Source organism: Entelurus aequoreus, linkage group LG10, assembly GCF_033978785.1.
Source record: "Entelurus aequoreus isolate RoL-2023_Sb linkage group LG10, RoL_Eaeq_v1.1, whole genome shotgun sequence".
In the NCBI taxonomy this organism is placed as follows: domain Eukaryota; kingdom Metazoa; phylum Chordata; class Actinopteri; order Syngnathiformes; family Syngnathidae; genus Entelurus; species Entelurus aequoreus.
In genome coordinates, this window is record NC_084740.1 from 15,490,527 (window position 1) to 15,513,026 (window position 22,500).

General features: G+C 39.6%; 1 protein-coding gene across 1 annotated transcript in view; it reads right to left on the minus strand.

The window, feature by feature from the left end:
- The window catches only part of LOC133659118 (SCO-spondin-like), a 158,891-nt gene that overhangs the window by 101,161 nt on the left and 35,230 nt on the right, over positions 1-22,500 (minus strand). The window contains exons 19-37 of the mRNA XM_062061851.1: positions 22,445-22,500; positions 22,173-22,367; positions 17,729-17,877; positions 17,482-17,650; positions 17,276-17,410; positions 17,049-17,201; positions 16,783-16,984; positions 14,383-14,523; positions 14,117-14,302; positions 13,935-14,006; positions 13,740-13,866; positions 13,539-13,672; positions 10,552-10,749; positions 8,629-8,778; positions 8,256-8,435; positions 4,827-4,943; positions 437-586; positions 205-357; positions 1-121 (exon numbers count right to left, since the gene is read on the minus strand). The exon at positions 1-121 is cut by the window's left edge and continues 95 nt beyond it; the exon at positions 22,445-22,500 is cut by the window's right edge and continues 127 nt beyond it. Coding sequence (XP_061917835.1) covers positions 1-121; positions 205-357; positions 437-586; positions 4,827-4,943; positions 8,256-8,435; positions 8,629-8,778; positions 10,552-10,749; positions 13,539-13,672; positions 13,740-13,866; positions 13,935-14,006; positions 14,117-14,302; positions 14,383-14,523; positions 16,783-16,984; positions 17,049-17,201; positions 17,276-17,410; positions 17,482-17,650; positions 17,729-17,877; positions 22,173-22,367; positions 22,445-22,500 — 2,788 coding nt within the window. The remainder of the gene's footprint in view (positions 122-204; positions 358-436; positions 587-4,826; positions 4,944-8,255; positions 8,436-8,628; positions 8,779-10,551; positions 10,750-13,538; positions 13,673-13,739; positions 13,867-13,934; positions 14,007-14,116; positions 14,303-14,382; positions 14,524-16,782; positions 16,985-17,048; positions 17,202-17,275; positions 17,411-17,481; positions 17,651-17,728; positions 17,878-22,172; positions 22,368-22,444) is intronic.

Below are 22,500 nucleotides of genomic sequence, written 5' to 3' on the forward strand. Positions count from 1 at the left end.
GAGCCTACGGGGCAAGGGTGCTGCTCGGGTGCGCTTGTGCCTGCAGGGCAGTAATGTCCTTTTGGGCACAGCCTCTGCAAGGCGCCATTGGGTGTATTCAGTTGGAGATCACAGAAGTAACCTTGGTGCAACAGAGAAGGAATCAAGATAGGAAAACAACTTTCACTTTGCAGTGATAAAATAGTATGTTTTTCTTTGTCCTACCTGCCTCACAGGTAACACAGGCAGATTGTTTTTCCCTGTTCTGGTAGGCTCCCAGTGGGCAAGGCTCTGGAGCTGCACTGCCCATTAAGCAAAAATGACCAGGTGGACATGGTAGAGCTTTCGCCACGATCTGACCAGTTGGGCACCAATAACCTGTAAAGGTGAAAAAATTAAAATTGCAAGATAACGGAAGCTTTTTGAGATGTTCTCAGAATTCATAAAGACACAAAACCTTCATCACAGGGCCCAGTTGGTGCACTGATCCCCGGTTCACGGCAGTAGAACCCTGCAGGGCAAGGCTGACAGTCGGACTTGCTGGTCAAGCCAGGCACTGGTGAAAAAGTGCCGACAGGACATAACTCTGGTTCTCCCGAGCCTTCAACTGAACAGTGAGAGATGGAGGAGAAGGCCATTATTTATTCAGACATTCATGTGAGAGATGTAGGTACAGTACCATTCAAAAGTTTGGAGATGCTTTAAAAAAGTGTAAACTGTACAGTATGTCAGTGGTCCCCAACCACCAGTCCGGGGACCGGTACCGGTCCGTGAAGGATTTGCTACCGAGCCGGACCGCCGGAGAGAAACATTAAATAATTTATAAAGGACTGCATTTTCTCCGACTTAACTTTGGCCTGTCCCACTAGACCAGGGGTGTCAAACTTGTTTTCATTGAGGGCCACACCGCAGTCATGGCTGCCACTAGAGGGCCACTTGTAACAGTAAATAATTAATGAATTTGCCTATGAATTTAAATATTGTAAAAAAAAATGTACGTAAAGAGTAAAAAAAATCTGTGGATTTGACCACTGTTTTTTACAGAAAAAAACTGGCAGCTTAGTTGCCAGACTTTTACTGTAAAACATATGGTGTTATTTTCTTATTATTATTAGAAATACAGTACCGCTGTTTAATTTTATATTGGCAACTCAGATGCCAGTTTTTTACCATAATAAAATGGGGTACCATGAAATCATCAACCGTGGATTTAAAAAAAACAAACCCTGAATTTTACTGTAAAAAAAACAAACATTGGTCGTTTTTTTTTCAACTTACAGTAATATGCTGTAAAAAACTCCCTAAATTTTACAGTAAAATCTATTGGTCATTTTTATATTGTACAATTTGATGGATAACTTGCTTCGAAACCATAAGTTAAGCAGATGTTTAAAGGCCTACTGAAAGCCACTACTACCGACCACACAGTCTGATAGTTTATATATCAATGATGAAATCTTAACATTGCAACACATGCCAATACGGCCGGGTTAACTTATAAAGTGCAATTTTAAATTTCCCGGGAAACTTCCGCTTGAAAACGTCTATGTATGATGACGTTTGCGCGTGACGTCAATGGTTGGAAAGGAAGTATTCGGACACATTGTATCCAATACAAACAGCTCTGTATTCATCGCAAAATTCCACAGTATTCTGGACATCTGTGTTGGTGAATCTTTTGCAATTTGTTTAATGAACAATGGAGACTGCAAAGAAGAAAGCTATAGGTGGGATCGGTGTATTAGTGCCCGGCTGCAGCAACACAACCAGGAGGACTTTGTGTTGGATAGCAGACGCGCTATCCGACGCTAGCCGCCGACCGCATCGATGATCGGGTGAAGTCCTTCATCGCGCCGTCGATTGCTGGAACGCAGGTGAGCACGGGTGTTGATGAGCAGATGAGGGCTGGCGTAGGTGGAGCGCTAATGTTTTTAGCATAGCTCTGACGAGGTCCCGTAGCTAAGTTAGCTTCAATGGCATCGTTAGCAACAGCATTGCTAGGCTTCGACAGGCGGCAAAGCATTAACCGTGTGGTTACAGGTCCAGTGTTTGGTTCGGTGTCTCCTGATAGTAGTATTGTTGATCTGCTGTCTATCCTTCCAGTCAGGGGCTTATTTCTTTTGTTTCTATCTGCATTTAAGCACGATGCTATCACGTTAGCTCCGTAGCTAAAGTGCTTCACCGATGTATTGTCGTGGAGATAAAAGTCACTGTGAATGTCCATTTCGCGTTCTCGACTCTCATTTTCAAGAGGATATAGTATCCGAGGTGGTTTAAAATACAAATCCGTGATCCATAATAGAAAAAGGAGAAAGTGTGGAATCCAATGAGCCATTGTACCTAAATTACAGTCAGAGCAAAAAAAGATACGCCCTGCACTGCACTCTAGTCCTTCACTCTCACGTTCTTCATCCACGAATCTTTCATCCTGGCTCAAATGAATGGGGTAATCGTCGCTTTCTCGGTCCGAATCGCTCTCGCTGCTGGTGTAAACAATGGGGAAATGTGAGGAGCCCTTCAACCTGCGACGTCACGCTACTTCCGGTACAGGCAAGGCTTTTTTCATCAGCGACCAAAAGTTGAGAACTTTATCGTCGATGTTCTCTACTAAATCCTTTCAGCAAAAATATATGGCAATATCGCGAAATGATCAAGTATGACACATAGAATGGATCTGCTATCCCCGTTTAAATAAGAAAATTTCATTTCAGTAGGCCTTTATTTGGATTTTGACCAAAAAAGTTAGATAATATAATATTTGTTGCAATATTGGACACGTTTTTTTCCCCTGTCAAACTACAAAAAATCCTAATACCTTTAGTAGAAAATAATAAAGTAAAGAAAGAAAACATAAGGTGTTTTATTGACACATTTTTCCAAGCTTTTGCGGACCATATACAAGGACGTGGAGGGGCAGATCTGGCCCGCAGGCCTTGAGTTTGACACTTGTGCACTAGACACACCAATGATGTACAAAAAAACTCCTCATAGGAAGTTGCCATTTGTTATAACTTTGTGACATCATACAATGCACATGAATGGACATATCAAATATAAATGTGACAGATTGTAGCCAAAGGCTGATTTCCATCAGCATTTCATTGCAAAGAAACAAGCCCAGGGCTCCCACTAATTCAGCGATATAGTGAGTTGTATTTTTCACAAGTGGGAAGCCGGTCCCTGAAAATAATGCCTACATTAAACCGGTCCGTGGTGCAAAAAAGGTTGGGGAACACTGCAGTATGTGATGAACCACATATGAACCTTAACTGCATTTTGATTTATTAAATGACCCTTAGTGTCCAGATGAGCGAAATTTCCCTAACAAGTTTACTTTATGTGTTTTTTGCTCCTGAAAATGACTCTGGTAGTAATTTCCCAAAATATAAATTAGTATTTTAGTAATCGGTAGATAACTAACTGTACTTGGAATGCCCCCTTTTCATAGCCAGACTCGATATGCCGCCCCCTCTGGGTGTGACGTCATATACAGAACTGAAACCCATTTCCCCGCATAGACAGTGTGGATAAACGCATGTAACTATTATTATGATCACTTAATGCACTTCTATTTGTCGCCCTGGTCCATTATGATTTCAAAACTGATATGGTTTACATTGTGAGCAAAAAATAAATATAAAAGAATCATAATTTCCGGATTTCCCTGCTCTTCCATCTCTTCTTCCATAAACACTACAGCCTATGTTTCCTCATGCGCTTTCAGCATTTCTTCAAGCATCTTCAGGAACACATCAGTAGAAGAGGATGCAAAATAGAATATGAGCGGCGTACCTTATTTTTCTTTTGGTTTGGTTTTGAATGGCCTATTTTGCAGGAGTATATTTGACCAAAGAGGTCCATACGTTGCCCATAATTTGGAAATGTATGCAGGCTGACCCCTTCTTTAGTTGTATTGCTACACCCTGCAAAAAATCATTCCGGCAGACATATTAGCTAACTCCGTTGAAATTGTCTGCAAAAATAATATTATTCGAGATTAAGAAGCTACCAAAATGCATACTATACAATATGAAATGGTTTGCCGTTTTCCGTGGGGAACGTAAGCAGGCTGATGCAGGCCTGCCCACATTTTGGAGCTAAAAGTGGGCGTTCCAAAATGTGCTGAAACTCATTAGAAAAAGGACCCAAAATCACGACTGCTTCTATTTTGGGGGGGATTTCGACTGCACACATATTTTTTAGGTCCAGAACTATGATTACTAATAATAATAACAATAATAATTATTATTATTATTTAATTTAATTTAACTTTATTTTATTTTTGTATTAACCTTAATTTTATCTTATTTATTTTATTTCCATAGACTTATATGGGCCATTGCCAGTTAACGCAAAAATATATATAATATAATGTAGTTGTATAATGACTTAATTTGTATGTTTATGTTTTGCAGCTGAGATAGGCTCCAGCAACCCCCGCGACCGCAAAAAGGTCAAGCGGTAGAAAATGGATGGATGGATGTTTTGTTTATTAATTTGTGACACTAGTTAAACATAAAAAACTATAAACAAATTACCCTAACCTATTTTTCTGACCAGATTTGCCCTAACCAAAAGGCAAACATAGCAACAATCTTTAATTAAAAAAAAAAAAAAAAGTACCCCGCCGTCTGCCCGAATGCAGCTGAGATAGGCTCCAGCACCCCCCGCGATCCCAAAAAGGACAAGCGGTAGAAAATGGATGGATGGATGGATGGATGTCCACACTTGAGTCAACATGCAGTCTCCTTCCCTATTTAATATCCTTTGATAGTAGCTTACTAAAAAATGTTACTGGTAATTAGCAACACACCTGTTCCAAGGTGGTAAAAGAGAGGGGGGCTTACCACAATATGTCCCACTTGGGCAGATGTTGCCTGTTTCTCCATCTGTTGGCTTCCCCTCAGTGGCTCCCCCTACACAATAATAACCTGGAGAACAGGGCCCCATCGGCAAGGCCAAACCTGTTGAGCAACAGGAGCAAACTGTTCGGTGCACTTCACACACGCATGCACTTTTAAAAAGGTATAAATGTACAGGAATGTATTGGTTTTACTCAGTATTAATGCAACAATGGAAATATGCATTACAACCATAGGTGCTAGTTTATGGAACAAACTTGATAGTGGAACAAAACAATGTAAATCTCTTTGTGTATGTAAATATGAATACAAAATCATGATAAAAAATATAATTTTGAGTAAGCTGATTGTTGCAAGTTTTAAAATACAAAACCTAAAACCAGTGAAGTTGGCACGTTGTGTTAATTGTAAATAAAAACAGAATACAATGATTTGCAAATCCTTTTCAACCTATATTCAATTGAATAGACAGCAAAGACAAGATACTTAACGTTCCAACTGGTAAATGTTGTTATTTTTTGCAAATATTAGCTCATTTGGAATTTGATGCTTGCAACATGTTTCAAAAAAGCTGGCACAAGTCGCAAAAAATACTGAGAAAGTTGAGGAACGCTCATCAATCACTTATTTGGAACATCCCACGGGTGAACAGGCTAATTGGGAACAGGTGGGTGCCATGATTGGGTAGAAAAGCAGCTTCCTTGAAATGCTCAGTCATTCACAAACAAGGATGGGGCGAGGGTCACCACTTTGTGAACAAATGCGTAAGCAAATTGTTGAACAGTTTAATAACAACATTTGTCAACGAGCTATTGCAAGGAATTTAGGGATTTCACCATCTACAGGCCTGTAATATCCTCAAAAGATTCAGAGAATCTGGATAAATCACTACACGTAAGCGGCAAGGTCAAAGAATTCGATCCCTCAGGCAGTACTGCATCAAAAAGCGACATCAGTGTGTAAAGGATATAACCACAGGAACACTTCAGAAAACCACTGTCAGTAACTACAGTGCAATCTGTAAGTGCAAGTTAAAACTCTATTATGCAAAGCCAAAGCCATTTATCAACAACACCCAGAAACACAGTCGGCTTCGCTGGGCCCGAGCTCATCTAAGATGGACTGATGCAAAGTGGAAAAGTGTTCTGTGGTCGGGCGAGTCCACATTTCAGATTGTTTTTAGAAACTGTGGATGTTGTGTCCTTCGGACCAAAGAGGAAAAGAACCATCCGAATTGTTATCGGCGCAAAGTTCAAAAGCCAGCATCTGTGATGGTATGGGGGTGTATTAGTTCCCAAGGCATGGGTAACTTACACATCTGTGAAGGCACCATTAATGCTGAAAGGTACATACAGGTTTTGGAGCAACATACGTTGCCATCCACGCAACGTCTTTTTCATGGACGCCCCTGCTTATTTCATCAAGACAATGCCAAGCCACATTCTGCACGTGTTACAACAGCGTGGCTTCGTAATAAAAGAGTGCGGGTACTAGACTGGCCTGCTTGTAGTCCAGTCCTGTCTCCCATTGAAAATGTGTAGCGCATTATGAAGCGTAAAATACGACAACAGAGACCCCGGACTGTTGAACAACTTAAGCTGTACATCAAGCAAGAATGGGAAAGAATTCCACCTGAAAAGCTTCAAAAATTGGTCTCCTCAGTTCCCAAACGTTTACTGAGTGTTGTTAAAAGGAAAGGCCATGTAACACAGTGGTGAAAATGCCCCTGTGACAACTTGTTTGCAATGTGTTGCTGCCATTACATTCTAAGTTATTGATAATTTGCACAAAAAAAAATAGTTTCGAAGTTCGAACATTAAATATCTTGTCTTTGCAGTCCCTTCAATTAAATATAAGTTGAAAAGGATTTGCTAATCATTGTATTCTGTTTTTATTTACGCTTTACACATCGTGCCAACTTCACTGGTTTTGGGTTTTGTAGAAATGTTTGGTTGTTATTGTTGGCTTTTAGTCTAATAGAGTGCTGAATAGTTAATACAGTCGTCCCTCGCTTATCTCTGTTGATTGGTTCCGGACATGACCACGATAAATTAATTTCCAGCTAAGTAAGAGTCAATAATTATATATCAAATATTTTTATAGCTAAAGCATAACATACTCTTTCAATCCAATATAGTAATGCTGCCTGAGGCTGAGACCAATCACTGCCCACAATACTGAACAGCGGACTTTGATTGGCTTGGTCTCCTCTAGTGGCCAATAATGTAGTATTGATATATTTAAATTTATTTCGCCATTTTTATGCTTAGAACCCAAAAATTGTAGAATATGCTTAAACATTTTTATTTTTTTTAAATGAACGATTTGGTGAAGGAAGAATGTATTGTATTTGTGTGAATTGAGGGTAGATATACAGTAAGTTTGTAGTTATTTTTTGCTCCAGTTCGTTGACTGTTTTATCGATTCTATCAGTTCTAGACCAAAAATCACTTCATATTCTCTACTGCTCCCTAGTGTTACCATATCTGAGTTATTGTGTAGAAATACGGGGAAATAACTACAAATGTGCGCTTCATTCACTAACTGTGTTACAAAAAAGATCAATTAGAATAATACATCATGTTGGATATAGAGAACATACAAACCCTTTATTTATTTAATCACAATACGATTTGGTGCATTTGCAAACAGCTAAAATGATGTACAAAGCAAACTATAATCTGCTACCCAAGAATGTACAACAATTCTTCTCAACAAAAGAGGAGGAATATAAGCTTAGAGGAAAATCGAATTAAAAACATTTGTATGCTCCTACAACACTTAAAACCTTTAGCATATCAGCATGCGGAATTAAATTATGGAACGGATTAACCCAATAAATAAAAAAAAACAACCTATATGATTCAGTTTAAGAGACTGTTCAAACTACAAGTGTTCACAAAGTACAAAGAACAAGAATTATAATGAACATCTTGAACCCTTTTTTTTCCTTTTTTTATTTTTCAAATTAAGACAAAGATTATTTATGTATTTAATTTTTGTATGCTTACTATGGCGTATTATTTATTTATTATTTATTTGTTCACTGTTCTGTTGCAGAAAACAAGGAAATTGGATATAATTGCTATGGTATGAAAAGGGGTAGGATTAAATAAGCTCTGCTTCTTCCTACTCCTTTTCGGACGTGCTGTAATGAAACAACTGGAACTGTCTGATGAATTACATTGTATCGTATGCATGTTCCAAATAAACTCAAACTGAACTGTATTGTTTTTGCTTGTTATTAACTGAATGAAATTAGAATAACAAATTGAAATATAATCGCACCTTGTTCAAGTGTTTTTAACATTTTGCACCCCTCAGTTAGGGACAAGCTAAATATTCAAAACTGTTTTCAGTCATTGTTTAGCTTTGTAGAAAATGATGTGCCCTACTTTATCGTTGGCTAATCACCTGAGACGTTACAGAAGGCTCCAGGCAGACAAGGCAGAGGCTCCGAGCTCCCTGAAGGGCAGTAAAAGCCCACCTGGCAGCGTCCACCGGTGGCGGTGGCTGGACACAGACAATTAGCGTTGGTGTAATTATCCAGGTCGAAAGGTTGCGAGTTCCAGGCTGCTGACACACAGAACCAACCTGAAAGGAAACAAATAAAGCAATCAGGATCTGGAGCAGGAACGCAAACGTATATAAAACAAAACTGTTGAAATAAAACTGCTTGAATGATGCTCTATTATGCAGTACAATCTGCCAGACCACAGAAGACAGCAACCTGACAGTGATGAATTAGTCTTCGCTTGAGCAACAACAAAAAAAGCCCTTTACTGACCAGCTTTGCATTTTCCAGACGCGTTTGTCAGCCTCTCCTTTTCACAGTAGTGTCCAGGGGGGCACGGAAGGCAGCTGTCCAGGCTTTGAGTCATGGGTTCTGGGTTGTAGTAGCCGCGAGGACACGGGTACTGTGTGGCATGTTTCGTACCTACAGTATGAATGCATTTAGATGGTTTATTTACGGTAGTCGACGCTTACACTTGACAGCCCTGACATCAGGGATGCCTGCATGATTTCACGACAGCTCAAGCAAAATCACCTTTATAGAAACCCATCTGTTGCGTTCGCATGATTGGTTTTATTACGGTACATGCATTACTGACTGAAAATTGAAGGCAATTAGTGCTATTTTGCAACTTTGACAAACTCTCTTAATGGAACTTTTCTGCATTAGTTCCTTTGTTAAGAATCAAAATCAAAATTGATCATCTTTGTTGAAAACAACAATAAACTAAAAGCACCTCAAAAGGAAGTATAATACAAATACAATTCAATCTTTCATAACGGCATACATGAAGTCACGATTAAATAGCAATAAATAAGCTACAAATATTTTATTCAATTCAAATTATTGGTATATTGGCATGGATACATGTCCGGATTGTAAATAATGTAAATAATTCAATGTGATTATCTTGTGTGATGACTGTATTATGATGATAGTATACATCTGATAGTACATATCTGTATCATGAATCAATTTAAGTGGACCCCGACTTAAACAAGTTGAAAAACTTATTCGGGTGTTACCATTTAGTGGTCAATTGTACGGAATATGTACTTCACTGTGCAACCTACTAATAAAAGTCTCAATCAATCAATCAATCAAAGTCAAAGTTTATTAAAGAACAATTGTCTCAGAAGGAACCAGTAGATGGCACCGAATGACTTCTCCTTTAGCCAATCAGAGATTTTCTTCCTGTCACTCATACAACCCAAGCACCTAATATTGGCTTTGATTTTGTTTAAAACATGTTTTTTAGGGGTCATCATGTTTTATATTCGAGCGATGCATATTTTACTATGTTTTTATTCTTTTATTTTTTTTTAAACATCATCCTTCTGTGAACTGTTTTTAATATTTTGACCTGCACATGTTACTCAAAAAGGTAACCAAAATACACCATTTTGCCAAAAGTATTTGACCACCCATCCAAATGATCAGAATTAGGTGTCCTAATCACTTGGCCCGGCCACAGTTGTATAAAATCAAGAATGGTAAATTTCGGACTGGATTGTGCCGAGTGTGAAATTTGGTGGAGGAGGAATTATGGTGTGGGGTTGTTTTTCAGGAGTTAAGGTTGGCCCCTTAGTTCCAGTGAAAGGAACTTTGAATGCTCCAGGATACCAAAACATTTTGGACAATTCCATGCTCCCAACCTTGTGGGAACAGTTTGAAGCAGGCCCCTTCCTCTTTCAACATGACTGTGCACCAGTGCACAAAGCAAGGTCCATAAAGACATGGATGACAGAGTCTGGTGTGGATGAACTTGACTGTCCTGCACAGAGTCCTGACCTGAACCCGATAGAACACCTTTGTGATGAAGTAGAACGGAGACTGAGAGCCAGGCCTTCTTGACCAACATCAGTGTGTGACCTCACCAATGCGCTTTTGGAAGAATGGTTAAAAATTCCTATAAACACACCTCGCAACCTTGTGGACAGCCTTCCCAGAAGAGTTGAAGCTCTAATAGCTGCAAAAGGTGGACCGACATCATATTGAACCCTATGGGTTAGGAATGGGATGGCACTTCAAGTTCATATGTGAGTCAAGGCCGGTGGCCAAATACTTTTGGCAATATAGTGTATGTGCACAGTTCTTGTATTAGATCTTATTAGGTTATGCAAGTGTATCCAATTAATAGTCCCGTGAGATTGTACACCAAGTAAGTAGTATTATAACAATGAGCAGTGTGCCTACCATCAGGACAATAGAATCCAGGTGGACAGGGAAACTGGCTAAAGTTGCTCGTCTTTTCCGGGCAGTAGTAGCCAGCACAGCAGAGCGAACACACAGACTGGCCGGTGAGGTTTGTGTAGGATCCAGCCGGACAGGGCGCTGGGCTTGCACTGCCTTCCGGGCAGTAATGAGCAGTTGGGCAAAGACCTCCTTCAGAGCCTGGGCGGGGGAAACTAATTATATGCGCTAAATTGCTGCAATCATCGACTGTTAAGCCGTTATTATGATTAATGTTCTGATAAAAGCTGATTAATTCATGTAATGCTGTCGACAAAACACCCTCTTATACGTTCTGAATGCTTGCACTTGTCCCCATCTGTTTTTTAAGCTTGTTTATGGCATTTCTCTGTGCATATAAATCAGTTTTACATATAATGCTATTCAAGTCATGTCTTACGTGGTGTGAATACAAATTATGAATGACAGATTGTGCATCTCTAAGCATTATAACAACCAAACAACCTGTAGTTTTTAATGATGGGTAGGTATTCCTCCAGCCATATTTTGTCCATTTTGAACCCACCTGTCACTCCAATGGTTCACTATTATGCAAAACTGACTTGTGATTGACGTTCTAACATGTGTCCGGAGAGTCTGTTCATAACCACAAACCGTCCGTGGCTTTATGAGCTTCCCCCTTCATGGAGAACAGCATTATTTAAAAAAAATAAAATAAAATAAAAAATAATGATTTTGCTACACATCTTTAAATACAGTATGGAGCTCTGCCAACTATCTGTCAGTCAGCTACAGACATGGAATCTGTAAGTTTGATTATTTAGTTTTTCTTCAGCCAATAGGTTAACCTATTAACCTACAGTACATAGCAGTTAAAATATGACTGTAATATTATGTCATCACCCTAGCATAACTGTCATAGCCATGCTAGGGTAGCTAACTAACGTGTGTCTCCTTCCATCACAGTTGTTATTGTTATGTTTCGCCTCTCGAGCAGACTTCATCAGTTAATGCTCATAGACTCAGATTGGTCAGATCTAGACTAAAGACTTAAACATAGCTTTAGACTAGAGCTGCCCAGATTGGTCAGCTCTAGTCTAAAGACTTAAACTTAGCTTTAGAATAGACCTGACATTCAGTCGATGCAACTGGACTGTTCAGTTTGCCTTAGAAGACGTTTAACCTCTCATCTGAACAGACTTAGAGTGGTCAGATCTAATCAAAACTCTTTAGACTACTCGCTGGACTAGATCTGACCAATGCTCATAAAATTTGATTGGTTAGATCTGGTCTAAAGACTTTGCTTTAGACTAATAGTCTAAAGTTATGTCTTTAGAGTCTGTGATAATATAAAGCTAAGACTTTAGACAAGATCTGACCAATGTAAGTCTATGAGTATGAACTGATGAAGTCTGCACGGATGAGAGGCAAAACTTCTTCTAAGATAAACTAAACTTTCCAGTTTCGATCGACTGAATGTCCACATACTCTTAGACTTAGTTTGGCCAGGTCCAGCCTGAAGTTAAGTCGAAGTCTTTAAACTAGATCTGACCAATCTACTCAGATACTAAGTCTTAGAGTCTGTGGATATTCAGTCGATAGAAACCGGACAGTTCAGTTTATCTTAGAATAAGTTTTGCCTTCCATCTGAACAGACTTCATCAGTTCATGCTCATAGACGTGGATAGGTCAGATCTAGTCTAAAGTCTTGGCTTTAGACTATTACAGACTCTAATGACTCTTACACTATCAGTCTAAAGATAACTATTGAGACTAGATATAACCAATCTAATGTCATGAGCATTGGTCAGATCTAGTCCAAAGAGTAATCTGAAGACTTAGTTTTTGACTAGATCTGACCAATCTAAGTCTGTTTGAATGAGAGGCGAAAAGTCTATGGCCATAGACTGATAGACTCAAAGACTTAGATTGGTTACGTCTAGTCTAAATATAAACCTAAGTCTTTAGACTAGAGCTGACCAATGTAAGTCTATGAGCATGAACTGATATAAGTCTGCTCGGATAAGAGTTGAAACGTCCTCTAAGATAAACTGAACAGTCCCGTTGCGATCGTTTGAATGCCCTGAGAATACAATGGCCTTGATGAATTAGAACATCCATAGACATGTTGTTGCATGTGATACATGGCATATAGAGCCTTGGACAAATCCGGATAATGGTGTGCATGTAAAAACTGTTTAAAGTGCACAATGTCGGAGATGTGTGGACAAGCACAGCTCATAAGCATTAAAGCTACAGACACACGAAACGGCCTGTTTCCAGATAGGGTTTAATAAAAGCATTTTAAAGACTACATTTCAGCATGAAGGCACGCTTTTGCTGAACACACTTTCAGTACATTATTGTAGGACCTCTAGAATGCATTTAAAATTGTTAAAATATAGCAATATTAAACGCCTCAAAGGTGGTCTTTTTCCTCAACTGTGGCATGCCATGTTTTATTTATACTTTGTGTTTGTCAAAAGTGCTGTGTGTGCATGCGAGCGTGTTTTGTTCACTTCTCTTTTTTTGTACATCACTTTGTGTTAGGCATTTTCCTGTTTATGAAAAGTGCCATATAAATAAAGTTTGATTTGATTTGAAAATATAGCAATAGGATATGAGATCTTTAACTTACTGTATATGACGCTAAATAATCATTGAACTTTGAAGTTGTACTTGATCTCTAAATAAGTAGGTCAGGGTTCAAATCTAATGTGTGATTATTGAAATCTTTGAAATAGCTTTTTGTAATATTTAAATAATGCAAGTGAGTAATAACCGGTGAATTATCATGATAAAACCATGTTTAAAAGTCCTCATGAAACATTTATTTACCCTAACTACAATAAAATGTAATGTTTATATGACATCTTTGCAATAACTAGTTCAGCTTTGGTGGAAGTCTACACTCTCTTTTTTAGATTGAGACAAATGTTCCACTGTAGGGAGCATTCATTCATAAAAACCTGTGTTTTGACTTGCTATACCTGTGGCTGCTGAGTCTCCCCCTGGACAGTAAAATCCTTGATGACATTTTCCGGAAGGCCGACTCAAACCTTCAGTAGCACAGAAGTGACCTGCTGGACACGAGCTACAGCCCAAAACGTCAGTCAGACGATGACTGCAAACACAAAGAGGAACTTGGTAATGCCAAAAATGCCTTTTTTTCTGTGATAACCTCTCCTAACCTGTCTGAGTAGGTTCCTGGGGGACAGGTGAGGGGGAGACCGGTCCCTTCTGGGCAGTATCTCCCCTCTGGACAAGCTCCTCCAACTCCAGTGCTGTAGTTTCCATCTGGAGTTTCGATGTTAACACCTTGAAAAGTTGCATGAAGATAAGTGAGATATTGCCAGTGTTGTAATACCAGCAGCCATGAAGTGTACCTGCTATGCAATAATAACCAGCATTGCAGGGCCCCGTGGGTTCAGGCAGACCCCAGTCTTTACAGTAGAAGCCTGTCATAATTACATATTTCATTTAGATGCAAAGATAAGTCTTACATGCAAGGAGTGTTGTTCAATGCTTTCTAGGAGAAATTGTGACAACTATGAGACAATGCTATCACCTGCTGGACAAATACGGCACTGCTCCACTTGGCTCAAGCCTAACTGAGGGTTGTATGTGCCAGGAGGGCAAGGCAGGATGCCATCAACACCCCCTCCAAGACAATAGTAACCTAAGGGGCAGTGCTGGATGCCCTCCCCGGATAGACAGTAGCTCCCTGGTGGGCATTCATGGCATGTTTCAGCACCTTGTGTAATGCAAAACATTATGACTATCTATATCATCATGATATATATTATGTATTTACAATGTAAGTACTATTTGTACCTGTTGTGTTTGTGGACGTCCCATCAGGGCAGCGTGTAGGAGAGGCTGAGCCAATGGAACAGTAGTGTCCAACTGGACAAATGTCCCCTGTTATGCCATCTAAAGGCTTTGGGGACACTGCCCTCCCTGAGCAATAGAAGCCTAAAAACAGAAGGGGAACATTTTGATGATCAGGACACTTCTGTGCCCTTTATTAGTGACTATAAAAAAAAACAAAGAAAACACATAAATCCAAATATACTTAAATAAACAAATAATAATAATACATAACTAGATGGGGCAATTCCTGAAGAAATTGCGTGTAAATGCTACAATGCTGAAGTTGAACTGAAATCCTGGAAATTTTTTTAGAATGGTTGCAGTTGAGATAGGCTCCAGCACCCCCCGCAACCCCAAAAGGGACAAGCGATAGAAAACGGATGGATGGATGGAAGTAGAGCACACAATTCCCGAATAGGCTGAATTTTTTGAAAATGGAACAGTTTGAATCAGTTGAAAAATGTGGGAACTTTTGAGAATGTACCATTGATTTCAATGGAAATTTCGAAAAAGTTGGGGAATTTCGGGAAAAGCAGGAATTTTTTGGAAAATGGTAAAAACGTTGAAATGGTTGGTGTTGGAATTTTTGAAATCGGTTGAGAAATGTTGAAGTAGTAACATGTTAAATAGAGAAATGGTATTGCGGAATTCCTGGAATTTCGGCAAAACCGGGAATTGTTCCTGTTCAAAAAACTACTTTGTTTTGTGTCCTGATTAAGAGGAATGTTTTGACGGTAGAATGGCTGAAGTGGGCTGAAAAATGTGGAAGGAGTAGTCGCCAGAAAAAAGGGTGGAAATAGGGCTTTGGAAAAACAGGAATTCTGGAAAATCCTGGAATGTTTTTGAACTTGGAAAAAAAGGTAGTTTAAATTTCCAGGATGGTGGAATGTGTTGAAGGTGGAATGGTTTGAATTGGTAGAAAAATACGGAAATGGTGGAAGTTTGAAAAATGTCCAATTCATTTTGAATGGGAAAAACCTGGAATTCTGGAAAATATGGGAATTTTTGGAATTTGTCAAGGAAAAGCGCGCGATTCCCGAATAGGCTGAACAGTTTGTGAAGTGAAGTGAATTATATTTATATAGCGCTTTTTCTCTCGTGACTCAAAGCGCTTTACATAGTGAAACCCAATATCTAAGTTACATTTAAACCAGTGTGGGTGGCACTGGGAGCAGGTGGGTAAAGTGTCTTGCCCAAGGACACAACGGCAGTGACTAGGATGGCGGAAGCGGGGATCGAACCTGCAACCCTCAAGTTGCTGGCACGGCCACTCTACCAACCGAGCTATACCGCCCACTTTGAAGTTGGAACGTTTGGATCGGGGGAAAAATGTGGAAGGTAGAACGCGCAAAAATCTGGAGAAGAAGAAGTTTTTAGTGTAGAAAACCATATGTGTGAAAACTTTGGAGCATTCAGACAATTACATATACAAGAGTGTCACAATTTCAACTCAATTACCATTATGGGGGAAACTATTTTCATTGTGATTCTTGTATCATTATTAATAGAAGTGTTAAAAAAATATCAGAGTCAACTCCTGATCGGGATTTTATTAATTTCAACTCTCTTTCGATTAATCATTTTCAAAAATCAATTAAAAATATATATTTTTGATAGTTAATTTAAAAAAAAGTGTTTTATAGGGCCATCTTCACGCTTGTTCACCGCACGTATACATCATACATTAGCAGCCAAGAGAAACTTTTGTAACCTGTAGCCAGTTTTGAAAAGGTTTTATCATCATTTTCATACTAAATAATATATTGCGAGAATCGGTTTGAATCAGGAATCGTGTTGAGACAAGGAAAGACTCTGAATCGAACAGTCGCCTCAAATCGAATCGCTGTTTATGCAATTTCCTTACATAATACTTAATATATTTTTTGATGAAATGCTATTCAACTCATTTACAGTATAAGAAGAATATACTTGTAAATAAAATATATATATTATATATTATATATATATATATATATATATATATATATATATATATATATATATATATATATATATATATCACAAACTAAAAAAAATAACAAATAAATAGTACTTTTTAAAATGTATTTATGTTATTATAAATAATCAAAATATTAGATCATTGTTTTAAAATATTGTATCTCCGTATTAATCATTACTATTAACTTGATATATGCATATACTATGTTGTATGCCAGAGTGCAAAAAAATAAACTTTTTAGTCAAGAAATAAAAATGTGATTTATAGGTAATAATGCTCATATTATTTTAGCATTCAAAATATGGCAACGGTAATTAGCCTCGTGCTGGTCATTTTGGGCAGCTGTGGCATAAACCTTACATTACATGTTGGTCTAATAAATGTATGTCGTTGTGCCTCACCGGTGTCACATGTTCCAGAAGGCTGGGTGAGTCCAGACGAGTTGCAGTAAAGTCCAGCAGGGCAGAGCAGGCAAAAGGAGAAGTTTGGGGCCCCCACTGTGTTACTCCAGGTACCCACAGGACAGGGATGTTGCTGAGGGTGTTTGGTACCTCTGGGGCAAACATACCCTGCTGGACACATTCCCCCTGAGTCCAGAGCAACCTGAGAAAATATGATGATCATGGCTTACAGGTAATGACATATTTGTATGCGTGTGTCGTATTACTGGAGAGGCTGTCGAGGCTCCAGATGTGCAGTAGTGTCCGGGGTCACAAAGGCCCTCTGGGTCAGGCAGGCCGGGCTTACTGCAAAACCATCCCGCCTCGCACGGCCGACAATGCTGCATGTCTTCCACACCCGGCTGATCCAAAAAAAAGCCCTGAATCATCACATAGTAGATTATTTTCATAATTGTATTATAAGCAACATGTAAATATTGTATACTACACTGACAGGAGGACATGGGCGGGCAACAGAGGATGGTGGAGGACAATAGTGTCCCTTTGGACATAGCGGTGGCTGGTGCAAGCCTGTCTGGTTGCACAGTCGTCCTCCTTGACACGCGACACACGACCGTGTACCTCGGTCCTGTGGGGAATAAGAAAAACAACCCTGAGCAAGGTTGTTCATGCATTAGCAGAACTTCATTTTGTTTATACCGGCTGGAAAGTTCCAAGAGGACATGGCTCAGGCCTGTATGCACCCTCCAATGTATAGTGACCCGGCTGTGCTTCATTCTGAGTAGGTACGGCTGAGCCGCCCGTGCAGTAATAACCAGGAGAACACCAGCCTGATGGCGCGGTGTTGTTAGAACCTAAACAATACAAACTAATAGAAAGATAGAAACTACGTCACAAAAGGTAGATTATATTCAAATTAGTGTGGTTTGCTTAAATAAGATGGTACCCTGGTGGACAGCGGACACAGTCTTCAGGTCGACTAAGACCTGAAATGTTGCTGAAGGTGCCTGGCGGGCAGGGGGAGGGAGAAGAGGACTTTGGAGGACAGTAGCTTCCAGGTGGACACAAACCACCTGTATGGCCGTCCACTGGAGTCTGAAGATTAAAGACAGCTGGTCACCTACACAAACTACTGAGACAATATTGATTGTTTACAGGATATGTCTCAATATTTGTGTCCCAGTATAATCTTTTCAATTATTTTACGACAACATTTGATGTCTTCTCAAGGGATAATACCAGAAAAATGAAACTCGGACAAACTTTAAAGTATTACAGTACAGCTTGTATAACAGTACATATTTACTGCAATCTGAAAAAATGAATGGCTTTGTTTTTGTCACGGCGCATGCGCAATCCCGCATGTCATCTGCTGCAAGCGCAGCCGGCACCTCCGCTAGAAGCGCGCCGGGACACGCCCCTGCTCGCTCTTCCCGCATCGCAGCCACATGCCTGCACGGCTGGAATCAATCGGCAATCAGCACACCTGGGTCTGATGAAGGAGGACGGCATAAAGACCAGCGTACCCGAAGAGCCAGTGCCGGAACATAGTTCACTCCTCGTACTAAGCATTCCGTCTCTGGCTTCCCTTCGCGTACTTGCTCTCTCTGTACTTTCTCTGTGCTCGTGTCTTATGTCCTCTGTGTTCCCCGCAGTGTTCCCTAAGTTTCCCGTGATCCAGCTGTGTGCCTCGACTTCCCACTGGATTCCGGACTGCTTCCCTTGATCCTCGACCCCCGCTTGGACACGGACCCCGTCCCCTGTCTCCAGCCCCCGGCCGCTCGCTTGCCCATGGACTACCTTCTTGCCTTGCCCATTTGGTCTGACGAAGGATTTGATTGATTGATTGATTGAAACTTTTATTAGTAGATTGCACAGTACAATACATATTCCATACAATTGACCACTAAATGGTAACACCCGAATAAGTTTTTCAACTTGTTTTTGTCGGGGTCCACGTTAATATTGTCATGGTTGGATTCATCCAGTGGCGTGCAGTCACTAGAGGCAGGGGAGGCGGGGCCTCACCTGCCATCATGGAAAGAAAAAAAATGTAAAAAGAAAAAAATAATAATTAAATTGTTATATGTATCCAGTGATTATACTAAAGTTATTTTCCATTTAACTTCACCAGTTTTAGATTATTTTTATTTTTATTTTCACATTTGCCGTTCAAATACTGAGAAGAGACGGTGCGGTGATCAGCAGCCAGTTGAGGCACGTCACTGATTTGTGCCTCAACATGGATTGTGCACAATGACTCGGCTAACTGCTGAGCTGCTGTGCAGTGAGACTGTATTGCTATATGAATTATATCAGCTAACTAAACTATGGCATAGTTTAGTTAGCTGAGGTATATAATGTACAGTGTATTTTGTCAAAAAAAAGTATGTGTGTAACGTATTTCTTGTGCTGAGCATTCATAAATCTGCTGCAAAAGACGTACTGGTTGAGGCTCGCAGTAATCCGGCCTCCTGGTGGTAGAGGGTGGTAGTGATCCCAGAGATCATTCCTTGGCCGCAGAAGAAAAATTAAAAAAAATAAAAAAGTTTGCAAGCGATTGTTTATATCCTCTCGCCTGGACTTTTATTAAAAACATGGAGGATTACATATGTAAAATAAAACAGTTTTCTAAACTGGACTTTCAATCGAAGCAGGAGGTAATAATTAAAGGTAGACCAACGCCGGAGCTAAAAGGTTTGCTTTTGACTTCGGGACAGAAGACCCGTTCTTTTCAAACGGCGTGGTACACACGCAAAGGCTGACTGTGTGGATGTCCAGCAAGAAAGGTAAGACCATAATGTTTTTTTTATTAAATGTGCTTTTTTGTGTGCTACAGTTTGTATGTGTAAAGAATGCTGGTATGAGCTTTTAAACATAACCCGTTAACTGCTGCCAATCACATGGTGAATAAGATACTATTTAGGGCTCATATGTTTGTAAATCTGACTGTGATGATGCAGTGCCTCACCAGACATTAACCTCACCGCACGCCACTGGATTCATCCAACACGCACATACAACCCCTGGTAACTATTACATTGGTAATTCTACACATCGTCTTGCACCATTCACCTAGAGTAGCATACACACCCCAACTCCTCATCATCATCAGTTTCAATAAACCTATTGAACTGATCCCTCCCGTTGGGTCGTCTCCTTCCCCCGCTGTACGTAATAGTTTTAAGTCATTTTCAGTGACTAGTAAATCTATACTGCTATACAAGCTGGACACTGACTATTTTAAAGTATTGTACATTTCTATGAACAAGTCTGTTATGATCCGCTGCCCGGATCATATTTCTGTTTACGTTTTCTAGTCATTTGTGTTTTTCTGCTAGTCTTGGACTCCTTTTTAGTATCTGTTTATCCACCTTAGTTTGTTACCATTGCAACTGATTACGTTCACCTGCCGCGGGTGTTCCCGACGCGCACCTGTTTTTCATGATTGACATTATTATTTAAAGCCTGCCTCCCCAGCCAGTCGGTCTGGCTTCGTAGTTTGTCTTCTCACAACAAGTGACGACTTCTGTTCTTGAGCTGGTAACCTTCTAGCTCCCACGCTAAAGGCTCTGTATGTTTAGTGTTTTCTCTAGCTCCCACGCTAGTTCCTTTAGTTTTGTACTTTAAGTGCCATGTGCACGTTTTTGTTTGTTTCCAGTATTTGTTATTTCTTAAATAAATAATTTTTGTACCTGCAAGCTGTGTCCGAAGCCCGCTGCATCTCTGAGAGAACGAACACCCGCACCCGGTCGTCACAAAGTCAATAGTATTGGCTCTTGAAAATACATACTGGTTCTTAAAAATAGGGATTTTACTGACGATTCCAATACTGAACATCCATGAGTGAGATCGGCCGATACCAAAACGGATACAGATCACAGGTAATATAACTGTAATTTGTTCTATTAATTTTAGTGAGTGTAATTAAACTATTGACAAGATCAACACAATATTCAAACTATTTACCTATTCTCTTTTATCACATACAATTGTTTGATCAAAACAAATTAAATAGTACACGATAACTAAACCATAGTAAAAAGGTCAATCTACCACTTATTTAAATTCTTTGGTTTTTGCCCTCAAAGTCCTCCCGTGTCCAGGGAATTATTCCCTGAGTTTGTTAACATTAACAAAAACACCCCAAAACATTGTTTTGAGAAAACAAAAATATTGACCTGTAGTATCGATCATATACTGATACTACCAGTGGTATCAACACCACTAATTTATGGATCAATCCTCAAGATATATTAGTGTTGTCCCGATACCAATATTTTGGTACAGGTACCTAAATTATTTTGATACTTTTCGCTACTTTTCTAAATAAAGGGGACCACAAAAAATTGCATTATTGGCTTTATTTTAACAAAAAAATCTTAGGGTACATTAACCATATGTTTCTTATTGCAAGTTTGTCCTTAAATAAAATAGTGAACATACTAGACAATTTGTCTTTTAGTAGTAAGTAAGCAAACAAAGGCTCCTTATTAGTCTCCTGACGTATGCAGTAACATATTGTGTCATTTTCCATGTATTTATTTTGTCAAATAAATTAAGGACAAGAGGTAGGAAATGAATTATTAATCTACTTGTTCATTTACTGTTAATATCTGCTTACTTTTCTTTTAATATGTTCTATCTACACTTCTGTTAAAATGTAATAATCACTTATTCTTCTGTTGTTTGATACTTTACATTAGTTGTGGATGATACCACAAATTTGGGTATCAATCCAATACCAAGTCGTTACAGGATCATACATTGGTCATATTCAAAGCCATCATGTGTCCAGGGACATATTTCCTGAGTTTATAAACATAATATACATTTAAAAAAAACGAAAGAAGATGTTGTGATGCGAAAAAATATTGACGTAACCAAAGTAGTATCAACTAGCTACGCTACTGTACTTGGTATCGTTACAGTGGATGTTAGGTGTAGATCCACCAATGGCGTTTGTTTACGGAGGCGGACCGGTACTTTTCAGAGGCAGTATAGTACCGAACATGATTCATTAGTATCGCGGTACTAATACCGGTATACCGTACAACCCTCATATATACAGTATATATACACACATATATACATATATATATACATCAATAACGGAGGTGATTATTATTATCTCAGTGGACCGGCTCCACACTGTGTATGGAGACACATAATTAGCTGCTAGCCCCTCGTCAGCCAAGGGACTAAAAATATATACAGTGTCAGCCACAGGGGATCTGCGTTTGTGATCGACATTAAATGGCACTCATCAACAATGGCGATCACATACTTTTTCATAAGAATTGGCCGATACTGATGAGTGGCTGATCGATTAGCACATCCCTACCTTAAAAATGGTTCATATTCCTAATTACAGCATTTACAGTACATACTGCAGACTTGGAGCCCTCTCTGCAGTAGAATCGCCCTTCACAGATTCCAGAGGGCTTTGCCAGTCCCACACCGGTGCAATACCGACCTCCTCCACAAGAGGAACATTCAGCTTCATTGCCGAGAGCAGAGCGCGATCCATAGCTCCCCTCAGGACAAGGATGAGCAAAGAAGGAACCCTCAGGACAGTAAAAGCCCTATAAATTCGGTGACAAGCACAAATGTAGGAGACTATACACACTTTTACTTTGTAAATAATAATGTGTATTAACACCTGAGGGCACACTGAGGGTGTGTGAACTCCTGGTTTGTCGCAGTAGTGTCTGGGCG